General features: G+C 32.0%; 1 protein-coding gene and 2 long non-coding RNA genes across 4 annotated transcripts; all 3 read right to left on the bottom strand.

Annotated features, from left to right (window-relative positions):
- Positions 1 to 3,828: 3,828 nt before the first annotated feature.
- LOC116021207 (DNA replication complex GINS protein PSF2) lies at positions 3,829 to 8,862 on the bottom strand. Of its 2 annotated transcripts, none has more exons than XM_031261820.1 (9): positions 8,655 to 8,862; positions 6,672 to 6,925; positions 6,499 to 6,573; positions 6,279 to 6,393; positions 5,686 to 5,782; positions 5,577 to 5,607; positions 5,396 to 5,491; positions 4,422 to 4,571; positions 3,829 to 4,101 (listed from the first exon to the last, which is right to left on the bottom strand). In XM_031261820.1, exons 3-9 carry the CDS (start codon positions 6,547 to 6,549, stop codon positions 4,081 to 4,083), a joined length of 561 nt encoding a protein of 186 aa, XP_031117680.1. In that variant the 5' UTR covers positions 6,550 to 6,573; positions 6,672 to 6,925; positions 8,655 to 8,862; the 3' UTR covers positions 3,829 to 4,080. The 2 variants fall into 2 exon arrangements, with proteins under 2 accessions (XP_031117680.1, XP_031117679.1); XM_031261819.1 differs by having other exon boundaries at positions 6,683 to 6,925.
- Positions 8,863 to 10,964: 2,102 nt separating this feature from the next.
- On the bottom strand, positions 10,965 to 13,445 carry LOC116019308. The gene is made up of 2 exons (XR_004098693.1): positions 12,778 to 13,445; positions 10,965 to 11,737 (listed from the first exon to the last, which is right to left on the bottom strand). It is a non-coding gene; the product is annotated as an uncharacterized LOC116019308 (long non-coding RNA).
- Positions 13,446 to 18,726: 5,281 nt separating this feature from the next.
- LOC116019278 lies at positions 18,727 to 20,364 on the bottom strand. The gene is made up of 2 exons (XR_004098684.1): positions 19,718 to 20,364; positions 18,727 to 19,631 (listed from the first exon to the last, which is right to left on the bottom strand). It is a non-coding gene; the product is annotated as an uncharacterized LOC116019278 (long non-coding RNA).
- Positions 20,365 to 21,549: the final 1,185 nt, after the last annotated feature.

Here is a 21,549-nt window from a genome sequence, read left to right as displayed (position 1 = left end):
GCTCCTATATCATAATCTCATTGCATGACGTTGTCATCTATGCTACCAACAATATCCGAATTGCAAATAACACACTACCAACAAAAAGGAAGAGAACAAATAGTAAAGATGAAGACAATGACAATGTTACTTAAAAGAGAATTAAGAACCATTTAGAAAAATTTCAAATTAAAAGTAGTATTTATTTAGACTATCATTTTTAGACCAGATATTTAGACTATCGATTTTACAAGGTTGCAAACATTTATTTTAGTAATAATTATAATGCATTTTCTATATTATCTTGGATCTTGGATTCATATACTTTAAGTTAGATATTTAAATAAAAAATTCGACATTCAATTACCAATGTATAAACTTCTCCTATATAATCTTGCATTGATATACTTTCAAATATTTATTTAAATATAAACATTGGGCATTAACCCATTCGCGCAATGCGCGTATAAAACTAGTTATAGAAATAAATGTGATGGGGATTTCCTTCAAAAAAAACAAAATGTGATGGGGATATTTATGAATGGACTTAATATCGCTTATGCAAGGAAGACTAGTCGTTCATACAAGTGAAATGGAAAAGCAATTACGGAGTATTTTATTAGCTCCAAGGTGGTTAGGTGTCAGATTTCACATTGTATATATTTTTAAAATAATTTTTGATATATATATATATATATATATATATATATATATATAACGGATCATATGCGAAGGAGTCCCATGTAAAAAGAAATAAAGTTAAATCTTAGCTAATGATCAAATTCAGATCAATTGTCTAGAATGTAAGAAAATTATTTTTTAAAAAAAATTGGCAATTTGATAATTTTTGTGCATAAGTGCATTTTTTTGTCGATCAGTGCATTAGCTTTTTGCACATTGTTATGCATTGCAGTGCACATTGTTGTGTCTTCCTGTGCATATTTGTAAAAGGCTTGTTCAGTAGACCCGTTGCTAAGTGCATATTTTTTGTCTTTGGATGTATTATTTTTACATTCGAGTGCACATTGTTGTGGCTTGTAGTGCACATTGTTAACAGGCAAGTTTAACAGGTTCAACATACCGTTGCTAAGTCCCATGAAAGAGGAAAGGAAACATGTTCAAGAAACGGCTTTAATAATCTCATGAAGATTAATGAGCATTTTGCGTTTTCCAGTACACATTGTTGAGCCTTCTAGGATTTGAACAGAAAACAAAGACTATAGATTAGAAGCGTAATTTTCTTTTAGAATTATTGATCTGGGCATATCAACACATCAGATTTATCCGCATGTTTTACTTGAGGCTCTCTTCGCACCTAATCCTAGGCCTATATATATGGAGAAGAGGAAAATCGCAATCTGATAAATCTCATTTTCTATGTAATAATTTATAAATCACACAGAAAAGATAAATTACACTAATGACCTTATCATCATGTTTCCAAGTTAAATTAGTCAAATTTATTGCCTTCGTATGCATATTATATATATTACTTAAATCTGTCATATGTACTATTTATACCATGCACAATGACATTAATTTGAAGACATTTTTCTATATTAATTCGTAATATTGTCAAATAAAAAAAATAAAAAAGTAAAGACAGCGTTACAAAATGTTTTGTATTAAATTACAATTTTAAAAAAAATTACAAAAATTGTTATGAATTCACATAACAGCGGTTTACATAATTTTTATGTACATAACCCAATCAATGGGGAATACCAATAATTTGCATTTATAAATTTTATAATTCATTTGCACATGTCAGACGCATTAATCATTAAATGATCCATCAAAATAATTTATTTTTTTAAAAAAATAAAAAACAGATTTATATGAGGTATAAATAATCAGGTATAAATCTCGAAGACAGAAGAATATACTATGTTGTTCTGGAAGTGTAATTCTATATGAGATCACATGGGATGTTGCAGGCAGTTTTGCTGGCACATTCATATTAGAAGGAGAAAATTGTAATTTAAACGTATCATATGTATGTCAAGTATTAATCTCACCCCTAAATTATTAGTGATGTAAATGTTGTCTTTCAATTTTCAAAATATGATATATATTACTCCTCCCCTAATAGGAAGAAGGAGAAATATTGTTGTCGGTGAAAGGAGAACAAACGAATAAAGAAAAATGGAAGAAAAAAATGTGGTCTTCGAACAGGGAAAACGACGAGTAACCGCATTTACACCACTAATAATTCAAGAGATGGGCATATATTTCACGTTTTGAAATTTGAGGGGTAACATTTACACCACTAATAATTTATGGGTAGAATTGATAATTGGTATATTTGTGAGGGATAAATTACTATTTTCCCTATTAGAATATTCAACCTCCCAAAAAAAGGTAACATTATTTGATTTATTTTTAATTGTTGAATCTATCTTAACTAATTTAATATTAGCTGATTATTTTTTTTAATACTTTCATTGTTAATTTATTTTAAACAGTCAATTTATATAAAACATTGTGGTGTTTATGATAAATTATATTATTTATAAAGAAATTCAACAAAGACTGTTATAAGTAGCATTTTTAATTTAAAAAAAAAAGAATCTAATCATTGTAAAAGCGGACTTCGAAAAGGTCAATTCTATTTTAAAATCTAATTTAAAATACATTAAAATTAAAATAATCACAATGAATGAATGAAATCCCATACTATTTTTTTAAAAATTAAAAAATGCATTCTTTAAAAAAATTAACAATTACACGTTCATATTTTACTTGTCATGTTTATTATTCACTACTAGTCAAACCAATTCTTCTTTATTTATTTTCCTTTATGTTTTATTAATTATTTTTAAATTTAATTTTTTGTATTTTTTTTGTATTAAACAATACTTTTAATATAATTTCTAAATATATAAATTTTATATACTAATAACAAACTTAATACAAATCGAATCCAATCAAGTTTCGTTAACCAAACCAGATACATAAAATTGGATGGAGGAATAATATTTATACATATTTTTGAAAAATTACAAATAGAATTATTATTATTATTATTATTTGTTCATGACTTACATTTTCTTGTTTGGTTTATTTCGACATTTTTTGGAAGTTTTTGCAAAAAAATATCACAATTCAGAAATGACATAACAGCTCAGATAATAGCATGGACCACATTTCTTGGAAGTTTCAACTTCATCTGCATATGTCAATGTCACTCACATTATTAAATTTCTCGATAATGGAGTGTACGCGTAAGAGTTATCGCATCAACAAGACAAATAATTTGAAAACATTAATATCGAGTAGTTAATACTCAATTTAATCTTTAATTCTAATCGCGGACAAAGATGGACAAAGATAGACTCAGTTAAGTAAAATCATCAAAGTCCATAACCTAATTAAACACAAAAAGTCATATCTAAATCGAAAAATACACTATGACCCTATTTGGTAATATAGTTAGCTTATCAACCAATTTTATTTGACTACTATTAACTATTTTACTTGGTTAAACAATCAATATGAATTTTTTATTAATTAACTTTTTGTAAAAGCTTATTGCTCCAAAATGCTAAAATTCAAAAAGTTGCTCAAAACAATTTTTTCGATCAACTTTTTGAGAAAATCATTTTGCATGTAATCAGCTATCAACTAACAGCTAACAACTAATTTACAAACACTTTTCTACAACCAGCTAATGTTATCAATTAGCCAAACCCACTAACCTAATCAATTAACAGTTATTTACTAAACCCTCCATAATGGAAGACTAAATTAGATATTAAATCATACAATTTCCAAAAGAGGGGAAAAAAGCATGTCTTCCTCTTTTACTGTTAAAAAATGTGTAAAAAATTAAATGTGTCATTATGAGAATCTAAAAAATATAAAGCTCTCTGGAATATAAGTTAAATAAAATTGATCTGTCATAATGTAACATCAGTTCCATAGTATTCAATTTCTTCACTACCAGAACCTAAAAACATAATACAGAAGTAGGAAAATAAATGGGTGCTGCAAAGTGCAAACAAACTCACATGATAGCATTACTTTCCTTGCTGGCTTTTTATCAACAGTGCAGAAGAGGTTGGCAAGAACATGATGATTTGGATATCATGTTGGAATGCATCATCTAGGTTTAGTAACCCTCTGGATGTCAGAGAAGAGTGTGTTAAAAGTGGTAAAAGAGAAACCTATTATGCCAAGTAGAAAGTGTAGGGATGACGGGATGGCAATTTCACCTGAACCGGACAGGGAGCTTAATTCCCCTCCCCGATGAGGTTAGGGATAGGAGTTCCCCATCCTCGAAATTTCCTTGCAGGAACGAAGATGGGATGGGAACGAATTCTTTCCCCCCCCCGAAGGGAGCAGGGAATATGTCCCCGCCCCGCCCTCCTTGCCTTGTTGCCATTCATAATAAGAGGACAGCTAAAGAACAAGAAACCATACAACACACGAAAAGTACTTACAGTTGGTGCATTGATTGGCCGGCGCTGTCTGCTGGGCACACCATTTGATTCCTGTATCAACTCTGGACTGCTTAGCTTATAGAATGTCTGCAATGCTGTTGTAACAAATGGGCGCACCACATTTGCTTCCATTGCTGATAGATTTTTAAGCTGCAAATGTAGTTCATTCAGTGTGATAGTGAGAAAGGTTAATAAACAAAACTCTTTGCATATTTTTTTTGTTTGATGGCGAGGGAAACCCCACAACCCTTTTGGGAGTAGTTAAACCCCGACTTGTGACCCTAGTTGGCAAAAGATCACAAGGAAGTAAATCAATCTAGGTTACCAATAGCTAACCAGCTCAAACCAAGAGGGCAAGGATTCGAACTCGTGACCTTGAGGTTACAAGTGTGGATGGATCTCTTGCCATCTTAGCTGGAGTTACCTCTACTGTTTGCATCTTTGCATTGCAGAATATTGTCCCAACACGAAAAATAAACCCTTTTTCCTTTAACACCTTTGAATATCCATTGCAGTAAAAGCTAGCAACTAGCTCAAAACAAATCATATTGTGTGAGATATGATTTCAAAATAATAATAATAAAGTGAAGTGCTATCAGGAGCATTTCTAGCCAAAAGATCCATTCCTAGCCAATAATACGTTCTTATCATCTTCACTTCATCCAACGTTATTTTAGAAATGCAGCACATATATGTAACTTCTTGGAGTGTAAAAGAACAAAAGTAAACTAGGATTTATGAATTCCCTATCACTATACCACCAAGACTAAATTCATCAATCAAACAAGAGCTGCAGTCATGGTTGCACCATTATTGCATCCTTACAGAAAATGGATAACAATAATAACTCCGCATTTGAATCATAGTAAGGGCAAAATATGTTCCAAAGAAAAGTTTGCCACTCTTACATGTAAGTTCAAAGAATTTCATTTAACAAGATAACAAAGAAAGATCTTTGTGGAGTAAAAGTATACCCTCAATGCAGAAGTGCGCTCCTTGGATATAATCTCCAAGCCAGTCCCTATCTTGTGGAATCTTACATCCTTGATATCCTCAATTAGAGACCTCACCTATTGAAAACATCTACTTAAAATTCTAGGAAAATTGAATGTGTAAAATATCAAAGTTCATGTTGAGACTAAGGAGTGGACTAACCATATAGACATCTGGTATGTCCTCGCGGGCACTACATCACCATATATTGACATCAGTAACTGAGAAGATCAACTAAGAAGAATGAAAATGACTGCAATATGTTTCTTACTGATCAAAAAGAATCCTCGAGATTTCAACATAATGAAATGGTAATGACTGGAACCCTTCAGAATCCCTCTCTGCTTCCAAGACCTGAGTTAACTTCTCTAAGTGATAGCATAAAAATTAGTATCAAATAAGCAAAACCCTCAACTATAGAAAATAATCCATACAAATTTACAAACGAGAAAGGAATGAAACTATAGAAATGTTTATATAAAGTTCTAAACTATATACATAACAAAGAATTCTACATAACAAAGAATTCTCTGGATATCATCCAAAACAATCAATGGTTGATTTTAGATACTAATAAATCACACCTCAAATAACAATCATATAGTTCCATGAGAAGAAGCCTTAATTATTGAACTCTCTAGCTTCTAAATCATTATAACAATGACCAAAGTATATACATAACACAAAATTCAATGAACATCATCCAAAACAATCAATGGCTGATTTTAGATACTAACCCATCACACCTCAAATAACAATAATATAATTCCATGAGAAGAAACCTTAATTATTGAACTCTCTGGCTTCTAAATCATTACAATAATTACCAAATTTGAGTTTGATTGAGAGTAGCCTTTCACTCACCAACTGACATCCATTCAGGAGGTCTGATAGTGCATTTCCCTCTCTTCTTCAGGGCCACTGCCAGCCACAGCGGAACCTGTATGGCTATTTGGGGGCGAAAAGGGCCAAAATCTCCCTGTCAATTACACAAATTGAAATTACAGGTTTTGAGATATGGATATGAATAATTGAAGAATAAACAAACTAAAATGATGTGAAAATGGAAAGAGGAAATGAATACGCAGATCAAATTTAGGGGTTCCATTCTCATGTTGGGCACAATTTCAATCATTTCATCCTCCGCAAGAAACTCCAACTGCAGGATTTAACAAGAAATTAATGCAATGACTTTCGGAAATTAATCAAATTTCAAGATATTTTTTTTTTAAGAACAAAACAAAATTTGATTCACACATTTACAGAACCTCAGCAGCTGAAATGGCAGATGCCTGTGGATCCGATTGACTGGCCATTGTTTTTTTTTAATGTGATGATACAAAGTTTTAGTCTTTGAGTGCGTTTGAAGGGAACGGACTGCTGTGAGAATGGTGTGGGCGACTGGATGAGCCCTAGTTTTCTGTCTTCTTTTTTGGCGGGAAAACTCAGGTGGGTTAGCAAACGGTCAGTTTTTTTTGGCGGGAAAACTGGAAAATCGATTTATAACCGACCTGAAATCAAACAAAATAAACGATATAAAAACTGAACAGAAATACATTATTCCAAAATTAATACTTAAAAATTGTAATTATGGGAATACTAACCTTACTGTATCACTCTTATACACTTATACTTAGGGGTGGGCATTTCGGTTTTCAGTTCGGTTTTTTTCGGTTTCGGTTTCGGTTTTTCGGTTTTGAAAAAATTAAACCATTCGGTTTAACATTAGCGTTCAGTTCGGTTTTAGACCCCTAAATGTGAACATTTCCTAAGTTTTTGAACATACTACCAAATAATACATACTCACACAATCAAAATCCAAAATCTAAACATTCGATAATGAAATAGCAATTCAAAGTTTCAAATACAATCAACATATCCAAAGTTTAACACCACAATAACAATTCAAAGTTCAAATAACAATTTTTTTGTCCATTCTGCTAGGTAACTCTGTTCATTCTTCAGTTGCATTAGTCTTTGACTGTTTTGTCACACTTTTAACCACTTCTATTGTTTCCTATTAGTTAATTGTATTCTTTCACAAGACCCAAACTAGATGTGCATACCAAACATATTATCATCCAACAAATAGATGCTAACTCATAAATCTTTAAGAAACTAATGATGCTGCACAAGCTGAAAACCGAAAAATAAAGGTAGCTCAAAACTTCATTAACCCTGGACCATGAACATAATAAGCCAGTGAACATCAATTCCAAATTCCATATAACTAGATATAGTGCTACTGAGGGCTTGTTTATTGTTTCTTTGAGATTTTTATTTTCCACTTTAACTACAAACAATCATCATATATAACTGACCAGGAGAGTGGGTTAATGCAATCAAAACATCACATTATGACAGTAGAGCTGAGCAATTGGAAAATGTAGGATTGTGCAAGTGTGTCTCCGAGCACTATTATATCTTCTAGATCTCATGTTTCACTCACAGAGGAATACTGTTTTCTATAAGTAGGAATACTCAAAGTTTTACCATTGAACAAACAATCACCTGGGATTTCGGCTAACTTGACCAAAAACAGCTGTTTTTAGCCTTTCAGAATACAATCTCAAATTTCTTTAGAAAAATTTAGGTCTTTACTTGAATTATCACCGGCATAAATCAAGTTAGAGAACATCAAGTAGTTACTGATTTGCACGTAACTGAAAATTAATTTTAAATCAACCTATCATGAGAATATAGTTAAAAGTCTGATTATACAAGTCATCCTAATATTAAAAAATAAATTGATAAATTATATAAATATTGAAGCTTTATCATTACATAATTCATTTCCAGAAATCATTATTAATTTTTCCAGCATAAAAATGATAATCAGACCTTAAAATGTGCATTATGTCGTTTCCCTTCTTTCCTTTCCTGCATTATGTCGTTGAACTTTCACTGGAATTATTCCAGTGAACTGGAATTTGAGTTCCAGTACTGGAATTCAATTCCAGTTTACTGGACAATTTTTATTTCGCAAATTAACAATAAAAACTAATGGAAACTCAAATAGCTAGATATTATATCCTTAAATTCAAGAACCCTAAATCAAAATGGAAAAATTAAAAAATTTTCAAAATCCTAGAACAAGAAGTCAAGAACAATTAAAAACTCCAAATGAAAAACTAAAACATCAAAATCTGATCCTTAAGGCCTAAAATCAAGAACCTAATGCGTAAGTCAAGGCGGTCAAGCTATAGGATATTAACTAGAAAAAGACTAAGGGAAGTTTACCTCGGCCATCAATGAGTTTAGACTTTAGAAGCTGACCAGCCGGTCGGAGAAGAGAGGTCAGAGTCGGAGATTTGCCTGCGACGTGCGTGAGGTCGGAGTCGGAGAGCTGCGTGCGTGAAGCCGAGAACTGCGTGGGAGTTGTGAGTTGGGACACTGCTCTGCGACCTTGGATTGACTGCAGACTGCCTTAGCCGGTTAGCCCTTAGGGTTTGCTAATATTTGCTATAATTAATTTTATAGATATATATATATATATATATATTTTTTTTTTCTTTTTAAAAAATCGGTTTTCGGTTCGACGGACCAATCGATACCTGCACATTTGGGACCGAACGGTTTTTCGGTCCATAACCGAACCGAACCGACTTGCCCAGGCCTACTTATTATACTACTATACTAGTAAAAATTCCATAGCAATTCAACATTATTTAGTTATTTATGCCCCCATTCCAGCAATAAAAATTCAACATTATTGGCATACTGCATACACAGGTTTAAAATAGCAGATTCGCAGGGATGAAATTCATTTGAAATTTAATATGTAAAAATTTTACCTAGAGTGTCTATTGCAACTTGATTGGTGTCTGCTGACGATGGCAACGGGGCGGGACGGGGGCAGGGAATGGGGTCCTGTCCCCGAAATTTCTCCCCATTCCCTATTCCCCATTCCCCGTCCCACGGGGATTTTTTTATGAATTATGGCAATTAAAAAAAGAGACTAATGTTATGAAAATTTTATATTTTTAAGGCTTGAATCCTTAAACAAAGTCCAAATTCAAAATATATAGATTAATAAAATTAAAATATCCAAACTCTAAAATTGCTACAAATATCCAAAGTTTCAACTTTCAAACATAAATACATAATCTTAAAATATTCAAACACTTTAAATTGTTTCAAACTCCTCCAAAATCCAAATATAAGCACATAACAAATACCATAAAATACTTCATAAAATGGATTAGCAGCAAATACCATCTTGGTTAACAAATACCATAAAAATTAGACACACAAAGTTACCCAGAAAAAGAATGCTTTCAGATACACTTCTATAAATTGCAAACTTAACATAAATTGCAAACTTAAATTGCCGTGAGAAAATGAATTAGCAACAAATGAGCAAATGAACAAATGTGGCAGCAAATTAGAAAATGAATTAGCAACAAATGAGCAAATGAACAAAATGAAATTGCAAACTGACCTAGGCAGAGTGGCAGACGAATGGCGACCAGAGACAGAGCTGCAGCGACCAGACTGCCGGAGGGAGGTTGGACGGCGAGGCGAGGGAGTCGGACGGAAAATGAATTAGCAACAAATGAGCAAAATGACCTAGGCAGAGTGGCGGCGAGGAGACCGAGCTGCAGCGACCAGACTGCCGGAGGGAGGTCGGACGGCGAGGCGAGGGAGTCGGACGGAAAATGAGCAAAATGACCTAGGCAGAGTGGCGGCGAGGAGACCGTCTGGGTCGCGGTTACGTGAGAGGAATCAGAGTAAGAGCTGGTTAAGTTTTAAGTTATAATTTATATATATCTTCACTTGTGAGAATTGAACTCAAGTTCTTCTGGAATTCTTTTCCACAAAGAGTGCTCATTTGCCACTTGAGCTACCCCATTGGGTTATCTCTATCTCTATCTCTATATATATTAAAGCAAAAATGAAGTTGGCCAAAATTTTTCCCCCAAAATGAATTTGGCAAAGGAATATCTTGGAAATTGTGTATATATCTTATCCTATCATAACAATTTCTATTTTAAGGAATATCTTGAAAGTTGTGTATATATCCGATCATATCCTTTCCCTCAAAAAAAAAAATCCTATCATATCCTAATAATTTATATTTTGGTTCATTTCATTTTTTTTCCACTTGAATTTATTTTTCACTTTATCTTTTTGTACAAATAAAAATAATTTATAAAAAATATATCATTAAAAAGAATTAATTAATATCTTTTAAATGACATCCATATTGATATATTTTTTATTTTTTATTTTTAAATAAATCTATAAGTAAATAAAGTCATTACTTTTGTGTAATATTTATATATACATAAAGCTTTGTTTTATTAATCTCTCATCTCTTATCTCTATATGCATGCATTTATACATATGCATATAAAGGTATTTATCTCTATATATAAAATAACAACAAGAACAGCTTTAAATGCAGTTTTGGCCAACTTCCCGCCCAGTGTGAAACGGTGCCGTTTGGGGCTTCAACTTAGTATCATAAGCACCGTTTAATGCATATAGGCTAAAGAGTTACTTTTTTGTATTACCTATGCATGTATTTAATGCCTTTGAAACTTCTGATTAATAAAAAGCACAATATTCGAATAAATATGGGAAAACGAATCGTTTGCAATTTTTTAATTACAAATTTGAAGTGATTGACATCTAATTAAAGTGATTGACATCTAATTAAATAACGTAATCTGATGCTTCATTGTTCCAAAGCTTGCCTTTTCGTTTTTCTATAAGGCTCCTGATGCAATTCAACCTCTATATAAAGAGGTCAAATGATTTCTAGAGTCTCTGAATCGACAATGAATAACACTCCGCACCAAAAATGTCTTCTCAATAAGCCAAGGATATCATTCAACTACACACCAAAAGAGCAATAAGGGTTAGATTAGTTAGAACATATGAAGAAACAAAAGTTAGGGCAGGCGAAAAAATGAAAAGTAAAGAATGTTTATTTCACGATGAGGTAAATTCAGTTTACCATTTCTGTATTGTTGTTTTATGATATAATCTGTTTTTTTTTTTTTTTTTTTTTTTTTTTTTTTTTGTGTGTGTGTGTGTGTGTGTGTCTTCTATGTATATGGGTGTGGCATTGAATGAATCCGAAAAATTTAGCATTAAAAATTCATACCTGCAAAGTGTATGTAAAAATGTAAGGTTGAATTTTATAAATGATTTGGACAGGGAGGGGAGGATGCTACATTGAACAAAGAAACCTGGTTGCAATTTGCTGCAAGAAAAAACACATTTCTGCAAATAGAGGTAAATCCAAATGCATACCTAATTTCAATCCTTTCAATTATGGTTACTAAACTCTAATTATTTCAGTGTATGCTGAAAAACTGCAAAGCATATAATATATTGTTAGTTGTAATTTTTTATAGAAGTCTTTCAATAGTATAAACACATTATAAACACATTATGTTTTAAAAGTACAAAAGTAATGGCCTATGTTGTCTACTATAAAGGTAATGGCCTATATCTTACATATGCAGGGCAAATGAGTTTGCACATGGGTGTTTTTTGTTCATATTCTGTTTGAACTATTTTTCAGGTACTGGACAACATTGAGCAAGGATTGATTCTACAGCAGGACATGGTCTAATGACATTGAATTACAACTTTGAAAAATTTGTATGTTTGTTCCAAAATTTTAATATCAGTGTCAGTACCCATGAGAAACAAGCCAATTCTAATTTTAATTCTACATTACATGAATTAAACATTTGAAGAGTACCTGGAATACTTCGTAGAGTAACGAATATTGTTGTTATTACTTACATTTTTAAAACATACCTCTTAAGGTGAAATGAATTAAATTTATCATTTAACTTCAAGCTTACCAGTATTAGAACCTTAGTTGTCAAAAGTCACATAACTTTAACAGTTTGAATTTCTCAAAGTCACTGAAACCATTAACAGTTATGAACATGCACACTGAATTGAAAGCAAGAATCTTAAACTCAAATAAATTAATCAAAGTCACTGAGACCACTATCAGTTATGAACCTGCACACTGAATTGAAATCAAGAATCTATACATCTAATTCAGTAAAGACAATGAAACACAAGTTTAAGCTTATTAAACTTAACTATCTTATAATAGATAATTTACAATAATCAAAGGCTAACTTAACTGCGATGTAGAATACATAAATCATAGTACTGAGTTTGCAGATTAAAAAATACACATTCACTTAACTGTAATTCAAGAACAACTTTAACCTCTCATTCAAGGTATCAAATAAAATTTAGCTATATGTTCAAATAAAATTTCAAGTTTCGCATTCAAGGTAAAATCGTCAAATTAATTCATTACTATTTACTATGAACTGAAAACGCTAAATCCTTTTAGCAATGTATAAAAAACATAAAATTTTACCTCTAAATTGGAAATAATGTCAAAGAAACTCTCACACTGATTCATGTATGATAACAAAATGAGTTTTCACCATATCTCAACCAGTTCTTCGGAGTACATTAGCTGCAAAATCGCTGTCTGCAAAAACACTGTTAGAAAAAAATAATGATAGGCAGTAACATAGAAAACCGAGATCTAACATTAGCATCGATCGTCAATTGAAACCTTAGAAACAGTAAAAAAAAAAAAAAAAAATGCCTGCGATTTCCATTTCGAAAAACCAGGTACAGATCTCAGTTGAATATCCCTTGACTGAGAACATCGATCTGGGAATCGTAGTGATCTTGGTAACACGGATAGACCGAGAACACCGATCTTGAAATCACAGTCATCTTTGTGAACCAAATCACCGAAATGAAAATCGCAGAGTCCTTATTAACACCGATAACACCGTCGCGTAGGTAAGATGAACAAAGAACAAAGCGATTTAAGAACAAAGATCGCAGAAAATCACTAAAGAAATCGATTATACACTAATAGCATCTACATGGTAGGTTTGAGAGATGACGGAGAGAACAACGAGACTGAGCTAGGTTTGAGAGATGACGGAGAACCAGTACATAGCGAGTGAGTGTAGACTGTAGAGAGACTCAGAGAAGTGGCAGTCAAAGAAAGATCTAGATTCACTGTGGATGAACATGCTTTCCAGATTAACTAATTATTCTCAAAAAAAAAAAAAAACTAATTATATACTATATATATATATATATTATAATGGTAATGTATACTACAAAAGGATATACGTATAGTAGTATATACTTAGATTAGTATATATTATGTTAAAAATAATTAATTTTTTAAATATAAATGTAAATTTATATAATTATTCATAGAGTGATTAATTATACATTGTACATTACTGTGATCATTATATTAAATCCATTATGTTTTTACTATACTGATTGTAATTCATGTATTATAGGGAATGTTGTCTAGAATCAAGATATATATTTGTTAATTTCAACAAATAATGTTGGTTATTGGTTTTTTTTTTTTTTTCAAAAAATGAGGAAATGATATGTAAGGAAAAGTTGAAGAAATAATAAATTTGTTTAATCAAATTTTAGAAACTTTTATTGCATTACAATACCTTCAAATAACTTCGATTACCTAATAGCATTAGTTATATTCGCGCATCGCGCGGGTACAATACTAGTATTAATATATATGATTTGTTTTTTTAGAGATAGATGGATGGCATATTATCTGAGAGAAGACAAATTCCGCACAAGGAGTTTGCGGCGTTGCAATGAAATTTTGAAATTCAAACTTTTTGGAGTGTTTAGAAATTTTCTATTTACACCGTTTATTTAAACCGTTTAGCGCATTGACAAATTGTAATTGTAGATCAAATTTTAAAGAAAATTATATTTATTGTTATTCTTTCTTCTCTCTTTTTCAATGTATCTCATGTGTTTTAAATTGTATGTAATAAGATTCATATATAGTAGTATATCTCATAAAAGTGAAGAGTGCTCTAGCAAATGTAGGGTCTCTAATAGCAATATTAGATTTGACAGTGATCTTATTGTAGAAGATTTGTTGGTATATCAAAATCTTTGCTTACAATTGTTGAACCTTCTGTCAAGAAGTCAATATTGCATTAAATTCAGGTTATATTATTTATATTTAAATTCATTTAAATATATGTGTGTTATTTGAATTAAAAATATGTGTGTGAGTGTGAAGTGATATTTTATATTTTTTTAGGTGCGTGAGAGAAGAAAACTACTTTATTGATTAGTGCTAATCATATTGAGCAGAACTTCCAAGATACATCATCAGTTTATTGTGCTTCCATTATAGGAGACGAAAATATTATGACATCTATTCTGTTTACAATTATAGGTTATTTTGTTTACAATTTATTTATGGGTTTGTAAAGTGGTATGATCCCTCAATGTGCCCTAGGTCAAAGAGGATTAAACTTGGGCTATTGGCGAGAATTAAAAAGAATAAAGAAGAAATAGCAAAGTTAAAATCTAAGTTGAGAAGTGTACCAAGAGGGGGAAGATAGTGAAATGAAAGATATGCATAGGAGTAGAAAATGTATTTCCATTATGTTGTTTATTATAGTTACTATTATTGTAGTGTTAATTTGTTTTTTACAAGAATTTTAGGGAACAGTGAGATTTAGGTGTAGGCAATAATGTGTATATGCTCCCATAAAAATAATATAGTGTTATGAAATATTAATTATAACTGTGATATTAATAAGAAATTGAGAATCTTAAACTAAAGATGAAGAACACTGAAATGGAGAAGGAGGAAGAAGCATTTGTATTGATGTTTCTGGGATGGATGATTTACAGGGGAGTGATGGGGTATTTATATTACCCGGAAATGAATAAATAAATATATTGTATACTGTAGATGACCTCATGGCTGACATAGCATTGCTGGATTTGTTAAAGCCTGAAAAGGCTTAGCTGCCCCTATGGTCACGGGATCAAATCCTGTAGCTCCTAGCTTTTGTCTGCATCTTGAATTAGCTCTTCAACCATTATATACAACTAAATGTTCTCCAAGCATTCTTCAATAGTAGTAGCAGCAAAATAGATTGAGTCTTGAGCTTTAAACAATAGGTCCAAGGTTCAAATCATAGCTTCGACATCCACCATTTTCTTTTTATTTCATAACACTCCCCCTTGGATGTCCAAAGGATGAACACTATATTGCCTCGTTAAAAACCTTACCAAAGAAAAACCCGGTGGGAATAAAAACTTTGAATAAGGGAAAAATAGTACAATATATGCTCCCCCTGATAAAGACATTATTGAAGATCAAGTTCGTGTGCTCCTCCTTGTTTCTGAAGACTTTTTAGATGATGCCATACTAGTTAATAATGTTCTCCATTGGCCATCATCTTATTATACTCATGCCTCATTAAAAACTTCGCTAGAAAAACCCTGTGGGAAAAACCTAGCCGAGGGAAAAAGAGTACATGGTATGTTTAATTATGTATTACACTGGTTGCCTCATTAAAAACCTTACGCTAAGAAAACCCAGTGGAAAAAAAAAAAAACTTAGCTAAGGGAAAAAGAGTACATGGTATGTTTAATTATGTATTACACTGGTTGCCTCATTAAAAACCTTACGCTAAGAAAACCCAGTGGAAAAAAAAAAAAACTTAGCTAAGGGAAAAAGAGTACAACCATATCCCCAACATAAACTTCAGAGCATAATATTCGTGATTCATTATGCTCCCCCTGAAGATAACATTCTTCAAATCCCTTATTTTAAACTTCAAAATATAGAGGGATTTTGTGAACAATCATGTTCAACTATCAATGGAGAAAATATATTTCATAATAATTGCGTGACTCTTTTTAGAGCTCACGTGGGTATAATACTGACATTATCATGTCTAGTCAATTTTCATAATATACCCATAACATTATTCTTATTGTCCACTTATAGAACGATGGTGTAAATTATAGTACAACCAGTTTTTGGGACTTGGCATCATGGGATCTAATAATAATAGCCAATACCCAAGTAGCCCATTATATATTGGTTTGTCTAAGTAGCCAACCAGAATCATTTATGGGTTAACTGGTGTATAAATTTCTTTTCAAGGAAATACTCGATCTTTCAAGTCGAGATAATATTAAGCTTTCACATACAAGCTTTTCATTTCAAATCTCGTCTTTAGACATGAGCTAACATCATTAAGCTCTTTATATATTTCATTGATGTTTATACCATCAATATTGACTGAGATAATAAGTTCATTAGTGACTCTTTATTAAACACAAAATGGCACATATTATCCCTTCTTCACGAGGATAATAACTTCATTCGCCACTCTTTAAAGAGTACATAATGTCACATAATATATTTATATTCCTTCTTCAGAAGGGAATAATACTCAGTCTGTTTCACGTCATATATATAGACCTTAAAATCCATTATGGATTTCCAAATATACTGTCCAATGACCCATATTTATGCGGTCATGACATTCATCATATATTATCCAATGACCCATCTTATGCGGTCATGATATTCATTAACTGCATATTATTCACTGCCAATGATATAATCAGCGAAACTTATTGCCATCCATTTATAACGAGAATATGGAAGAGTATATCAATTATGGGTATCTGTGTAAACCCATGAGCTCCAAGCCTTGCCTTTTATCACATCATTATTCTCTTTTGTACCAACACCTATTCAACGGTGTGTACACATAATATAGAGAATAGCGAGCTGAGCTATTTGCCTTCCTTAATTGCTCATTTTATTTATCAATTAATCAAGGCATTTCTTATGCCTAATTCTGGCCAGATTGAGCAATTATAAAGGCAATTGAGTTGTCGACAACATTTTCATAATTTTCTCCCATATCCATAATAATTATGGCAATTTCAAAATCAACCAGATGATAAACATTTCCCATCAATATTCAAATCTAGTCGTGTCGCATCCCAGTATTAATTATTTGGTGCACCACTGGGTATTTCGTCCTTTGACGAATGTCTCTTTTAGACATCATTGATAGAAATATCAATAGATATATATTTGGCAGGAATAAATAATCTACTGAACATTGAGTTCAGTCAATCTAGTATGTGGATTTTTGAAGATCTTTTCATTTTATGAAATTTTCTCGGCATTCAAATTTTCAAAAATAATTTAGGCACAAATCTCCCCCTAATGCCGTGAAAATGATCTTCATGCAGTCAGCGTATCAAATGATCTTTTATCATGGGCTCTAGGTTTTTATACAATACATGGATATTTATAATCAACATGTATACCTAGCTTTATTTAATAGCCCGTAGAGATACGCAATGATGTGATAATAAAATAGACTGCATATTAATAAAACACAGATTTGGGAAATGTACAATTTTTACCACGTACTAGATGTAAAGGAGAGTATTCATTTTATGCAGTATGTCAGATTTTGATTAAAACAGTAGTATATCAATCTTTATCTCCCCAATATATAATTTCTATTTAAGCATGCTTTATATGGGAGACTACTGTTTGACATATATACTATGTCCAATAATATTACTTCAAATCTGACATTTCAATATTTAGCGCAAAGTGACCCAATTGCTCATGTTATAATAATTTGGGTCTTTAAATCGCAACATCTTATATACTCAAGCGTATATGCAATCATATAATATATATATATATATATATATATATATATATATATATATATATATATAATAGATAAAGCAAATACATAATTTAAAAGCAATAATTTAGCAAACCAAAGTGAAATAAGAAGTAAGGCATATATGATTTCATAAAGTGCCAAAATAGAATTAATCAAAATTAAAGCAATTAAAGTGAAAGTCACTTCACTTTTATAATAGGATGCCAGGCTAATCTATTTTCTCAATTTATGAGAAATCATTTTCATAATTATCATCACATATTCAGGATGATATAATTAGCCTTGCCAAATCTTAAAATCATTTAAATCAGTAAACTTTTAGTTTACAATAAGATTGGCTTCAATGGCATTCATTATAGTGCAATATAAACATGAGGAAAGACAGGGAATTTTCCAATACACATTTCTTCCCTGATATTGCCTTTATAATTCAGGGGAATTATCAATTCCTTTATTTTATAGTCTCAACATGACATTCGTCATTACAAACATTCAAATTCAATAAATTTCTATGAGACTTTGGAGGGAACAACGCAATACAATAATTTTTAATAAATTTGTTCCTCCAGGCAATAATATATTGGCTCATTCAGAGCTTTCAATCATTTCGTACTACTAAACATTGTAGTAACAAATTCCTCATTCTTTTCAATGTCAGAAACACTTTGCACTTTTAATCATTGTATGTGTGGTTGCACTACAACACATACGTTTTTCTCATTTNATTGTCACATAATATTCATAGCATTCACCATACAATATGGTAATTTTAAAATACTTATCATAGTATTCCACATTTCAAATGCTCTCAAAATTAAATCATCAATTGGATGTAAATACATAGATCATATATACTTTTATCATGCCATAGTGATAATTTTAGGAAATATAATCATGTCAAATATTTGACTAGTGCACATAATAATCATTTGCACATAACTATTATCATATGAATATAAATGGCATGAATAATATTTTATCATATTAAAATATGAAGGGGCAAACCTTATGAGTATGGTCAAGATTTCCCATATAAACCCAAAGATCGGCGTGTTCAATCCTACACTGAATTCCTTCTTCTTTTTCCCTAAAAACACGGTAAAAAACTCTCCTCTTTTGTATTTGTCTTTACCCGAAACAAGACCATAGCATTGCACATGAAGACATACACATAGGACAAATTCTCACAAGGCTCAAGAATTCCCCATTTATTATTATTATTCTTCTTTTACTATTTGTCTTTCCAATTATTCCTCCACATTTAATAATAATAATAATAACAATACTTGGCTTCAATTCACGTGGCCACCATCAACCCATTATAATTTTAAAAACCCATTTGGCCATTTGCTATGAAACTTTATCAGATTTTAAGACTACATGTTTTCTTGAGCATTGTAATTTATTGTCCTCATGCTTGATATGTCCTCGGCTGCAATTCTTTTAACCTTAATATATACGGAGTAATATGTAATAGTAGAGAGAGGAGGAAACCAGCAAACCATATTCCAGTACATCCATACACCGTGCAGAGACAGAGATTCCAGCACGGCAACAGAAGAACACTGGATTCCCTCTGGCCGGCGGTGGCGTGCGTCGGGGTGATACTGGCCGGCTTTGGAGTTGGCGTTGGCCTGGTTAGTTCGCAGGCAGCTCGCCGGAGTTTGGTCATCTGCGCTAGAGTGAGAACATAAAAATATTTTAGTTCGAAAATATTGAGGAAAATAAATCTCCCTGGTACGATGTCGGATCCTCAACTGGCGAAGTTGGAGCAGCTAGGTGGTGGTATTGTCGATCCGCCGATCGACGAACCACGACCTACCGCCTGTCACTGCGGTAGGCAGCCGACGGTGGTGACATCTCTGGTCTCATCTCGCAAGTTTGACGGAGGTGGTGCAGCTGGTGGAGTTAAGGTACGTAGCGTAGGGGATGGACTGGGCCACGGTTTACTGAGCTGTATAGACTTTGCCGTCCCGGCAAAACAAAGCGTGTGCCTGGTTTGTCGCGCATAGAGCCATGGATCCGATTGGTGAGCTATGGCGCTGAGGTCTTCGTCCAAACGGACGGTAATCACGGTATAGACATAGCAAAGTGCGTGAGAGAATATGGTGGCTTAGGAGGTGCATAGAAGAGATGGCTAAAGAGCAACTCGTGCTGATAACATGTTATGAAATATTAATTATAACTGTGATATTAATAAGAAATTGAGAATCTTAAACTAAAGATGAAGAACACTGAAATGGAGAAGGAGGAAGAAGCATTTGTATTGATGTTTCTGGGATGGATGATTTACAGGGGAGTGATGGGGTATTTATATTACCCGGAAATGAATAAATAAATATATTGTATACTGTAGATGACCTCATGGCTGACATAGCATTGCTGGATTTGTTAAAGCCTGAAAAGGCTTAGCTGCCCCTATGGTCACAGGATCAAATCCTGTAGCTCCTAGCTTTTGTCTGCATCTTGAATTAGCTCTTCAACCATTATATACAACTAAATGTTCTCCAAGCATTCTTCAATAGTAGTAGCAGCAAAATGGATTGAGTCTTGAGCTTTAAACAATAGGTCCAAGGTTCAAATCATAGCTTGGACATCCACCATTTTCTTTTTATTTCATAACATATAGTTTATTATTTTTAATAATTACCTACCTTAAATATCAATTCTTATTTTAATTACAAATATTTATATTCATAATTTTTATGGGAGCAAATCAACATTAATAAGAATTATTTCCCGAGTATACTTCCATATACGTTTCGTGCACCTGCTCGATATCAGGTCAGAGTTTTTTTTTTTTTTTTTTTTCTTCCTGGCTGCAGATTTGCTGTGTTTATGGATTCTGTCTGTTACCATTTTGAATCTCGTATAAACTGGTGTCCTTTAGAAAATATTTTATTCCCGAAGGGTCAGGGCATGTACATGAGCCTAATAACCCTTCAAGGCTTCAACATATGGGAGGTCAGTCTAGATACCCAATGAATAGCTATAGCTTTCCTTCTCCCGACCCTTTTCTCTCTTGCAGAATGAATCAAGAGATTCTTGCCATTTATCAAATTTCTCATCTCTAATCAATAAATTCATACATTTTCTTATTATTCTGTACATAAATGATTGATGCGTATATATATTGGATCAATTTGCTTCTACAAACATAATTTTTTTTGAATACTATTGACTCTGTTACAAACATAATTATTAAATAACAAAAATTTATAAATGAATGCATATCATATTTCATTTCTATATATTCAAAAAAATCATATTTCATTTCTATATATGAAATTTAATAACATTAATAGTTTTTAACAACATAGCATAATTTTAATGTTTTAAATATTTGATTCGTGCATCGCATAGGTGACATAATAGTAAATGAACAACAAAAACATTTATGAATTAACATCATTCTTCCTTATATTGTAAAATATATATAATAACTTTAATTCTTTGTAACAATACAACATTAAATATATATTTCCAAATTTCAGTCCGTGCATCGCACGGGTAGAATACTAGTATATATATAAATATAAATTTATAACATGGATTCGGGGACGGGCAGGTAATGCTCTTCCCGTTCCCAG

The sequence above is a fragment of the Ipomoea triloba genome, chromosome 5 (assembly GCF_003576645.1).
Source record: "Ipomoea triloba cultivar NCNSP0323 chromosome 5, ASM357664v1".
Classification (NCBI taxonomy): domain Eukaryota; kingdom Viridiplantae; phylum Streptophyta; class Magnoliopsida; order Solanales; family Convolvulaceae; genus Ipomoea; species Ipomoea triloba.
Note: the sequence above shows the minus strand (reverse complement) of the source record. Positions and strands in the feature narration are given on the sequence as shown.

What these genes read in the sequence shown, in the direction of transcription:
- LOC116021207 (XM_031261819.1), bottom strand. Translation starts at nt 6,730, where the DNA reads ATGGCCAGTCAATCGGATCCACAGGCATCTGCCATTTCAGCTGCTGAG. An exon ending in ACATACCAGATGTCTATATG is followed by an intron (nt 5,492 to 5,576) that starts GTTAGTCCACTC and finishes TGTTTTCAATAG; the next exon opens with GTGAGGTCTCTAATTGAGGA. An exon ending in GGCCAATCAATGCACCAACT is followed by an intron (nt 4,102 to 4,421) that starts GTAAGTACTTTT and finishes TCTGACATCCAG; the next exon opens with AGGGTTACTAAACCTAGATG.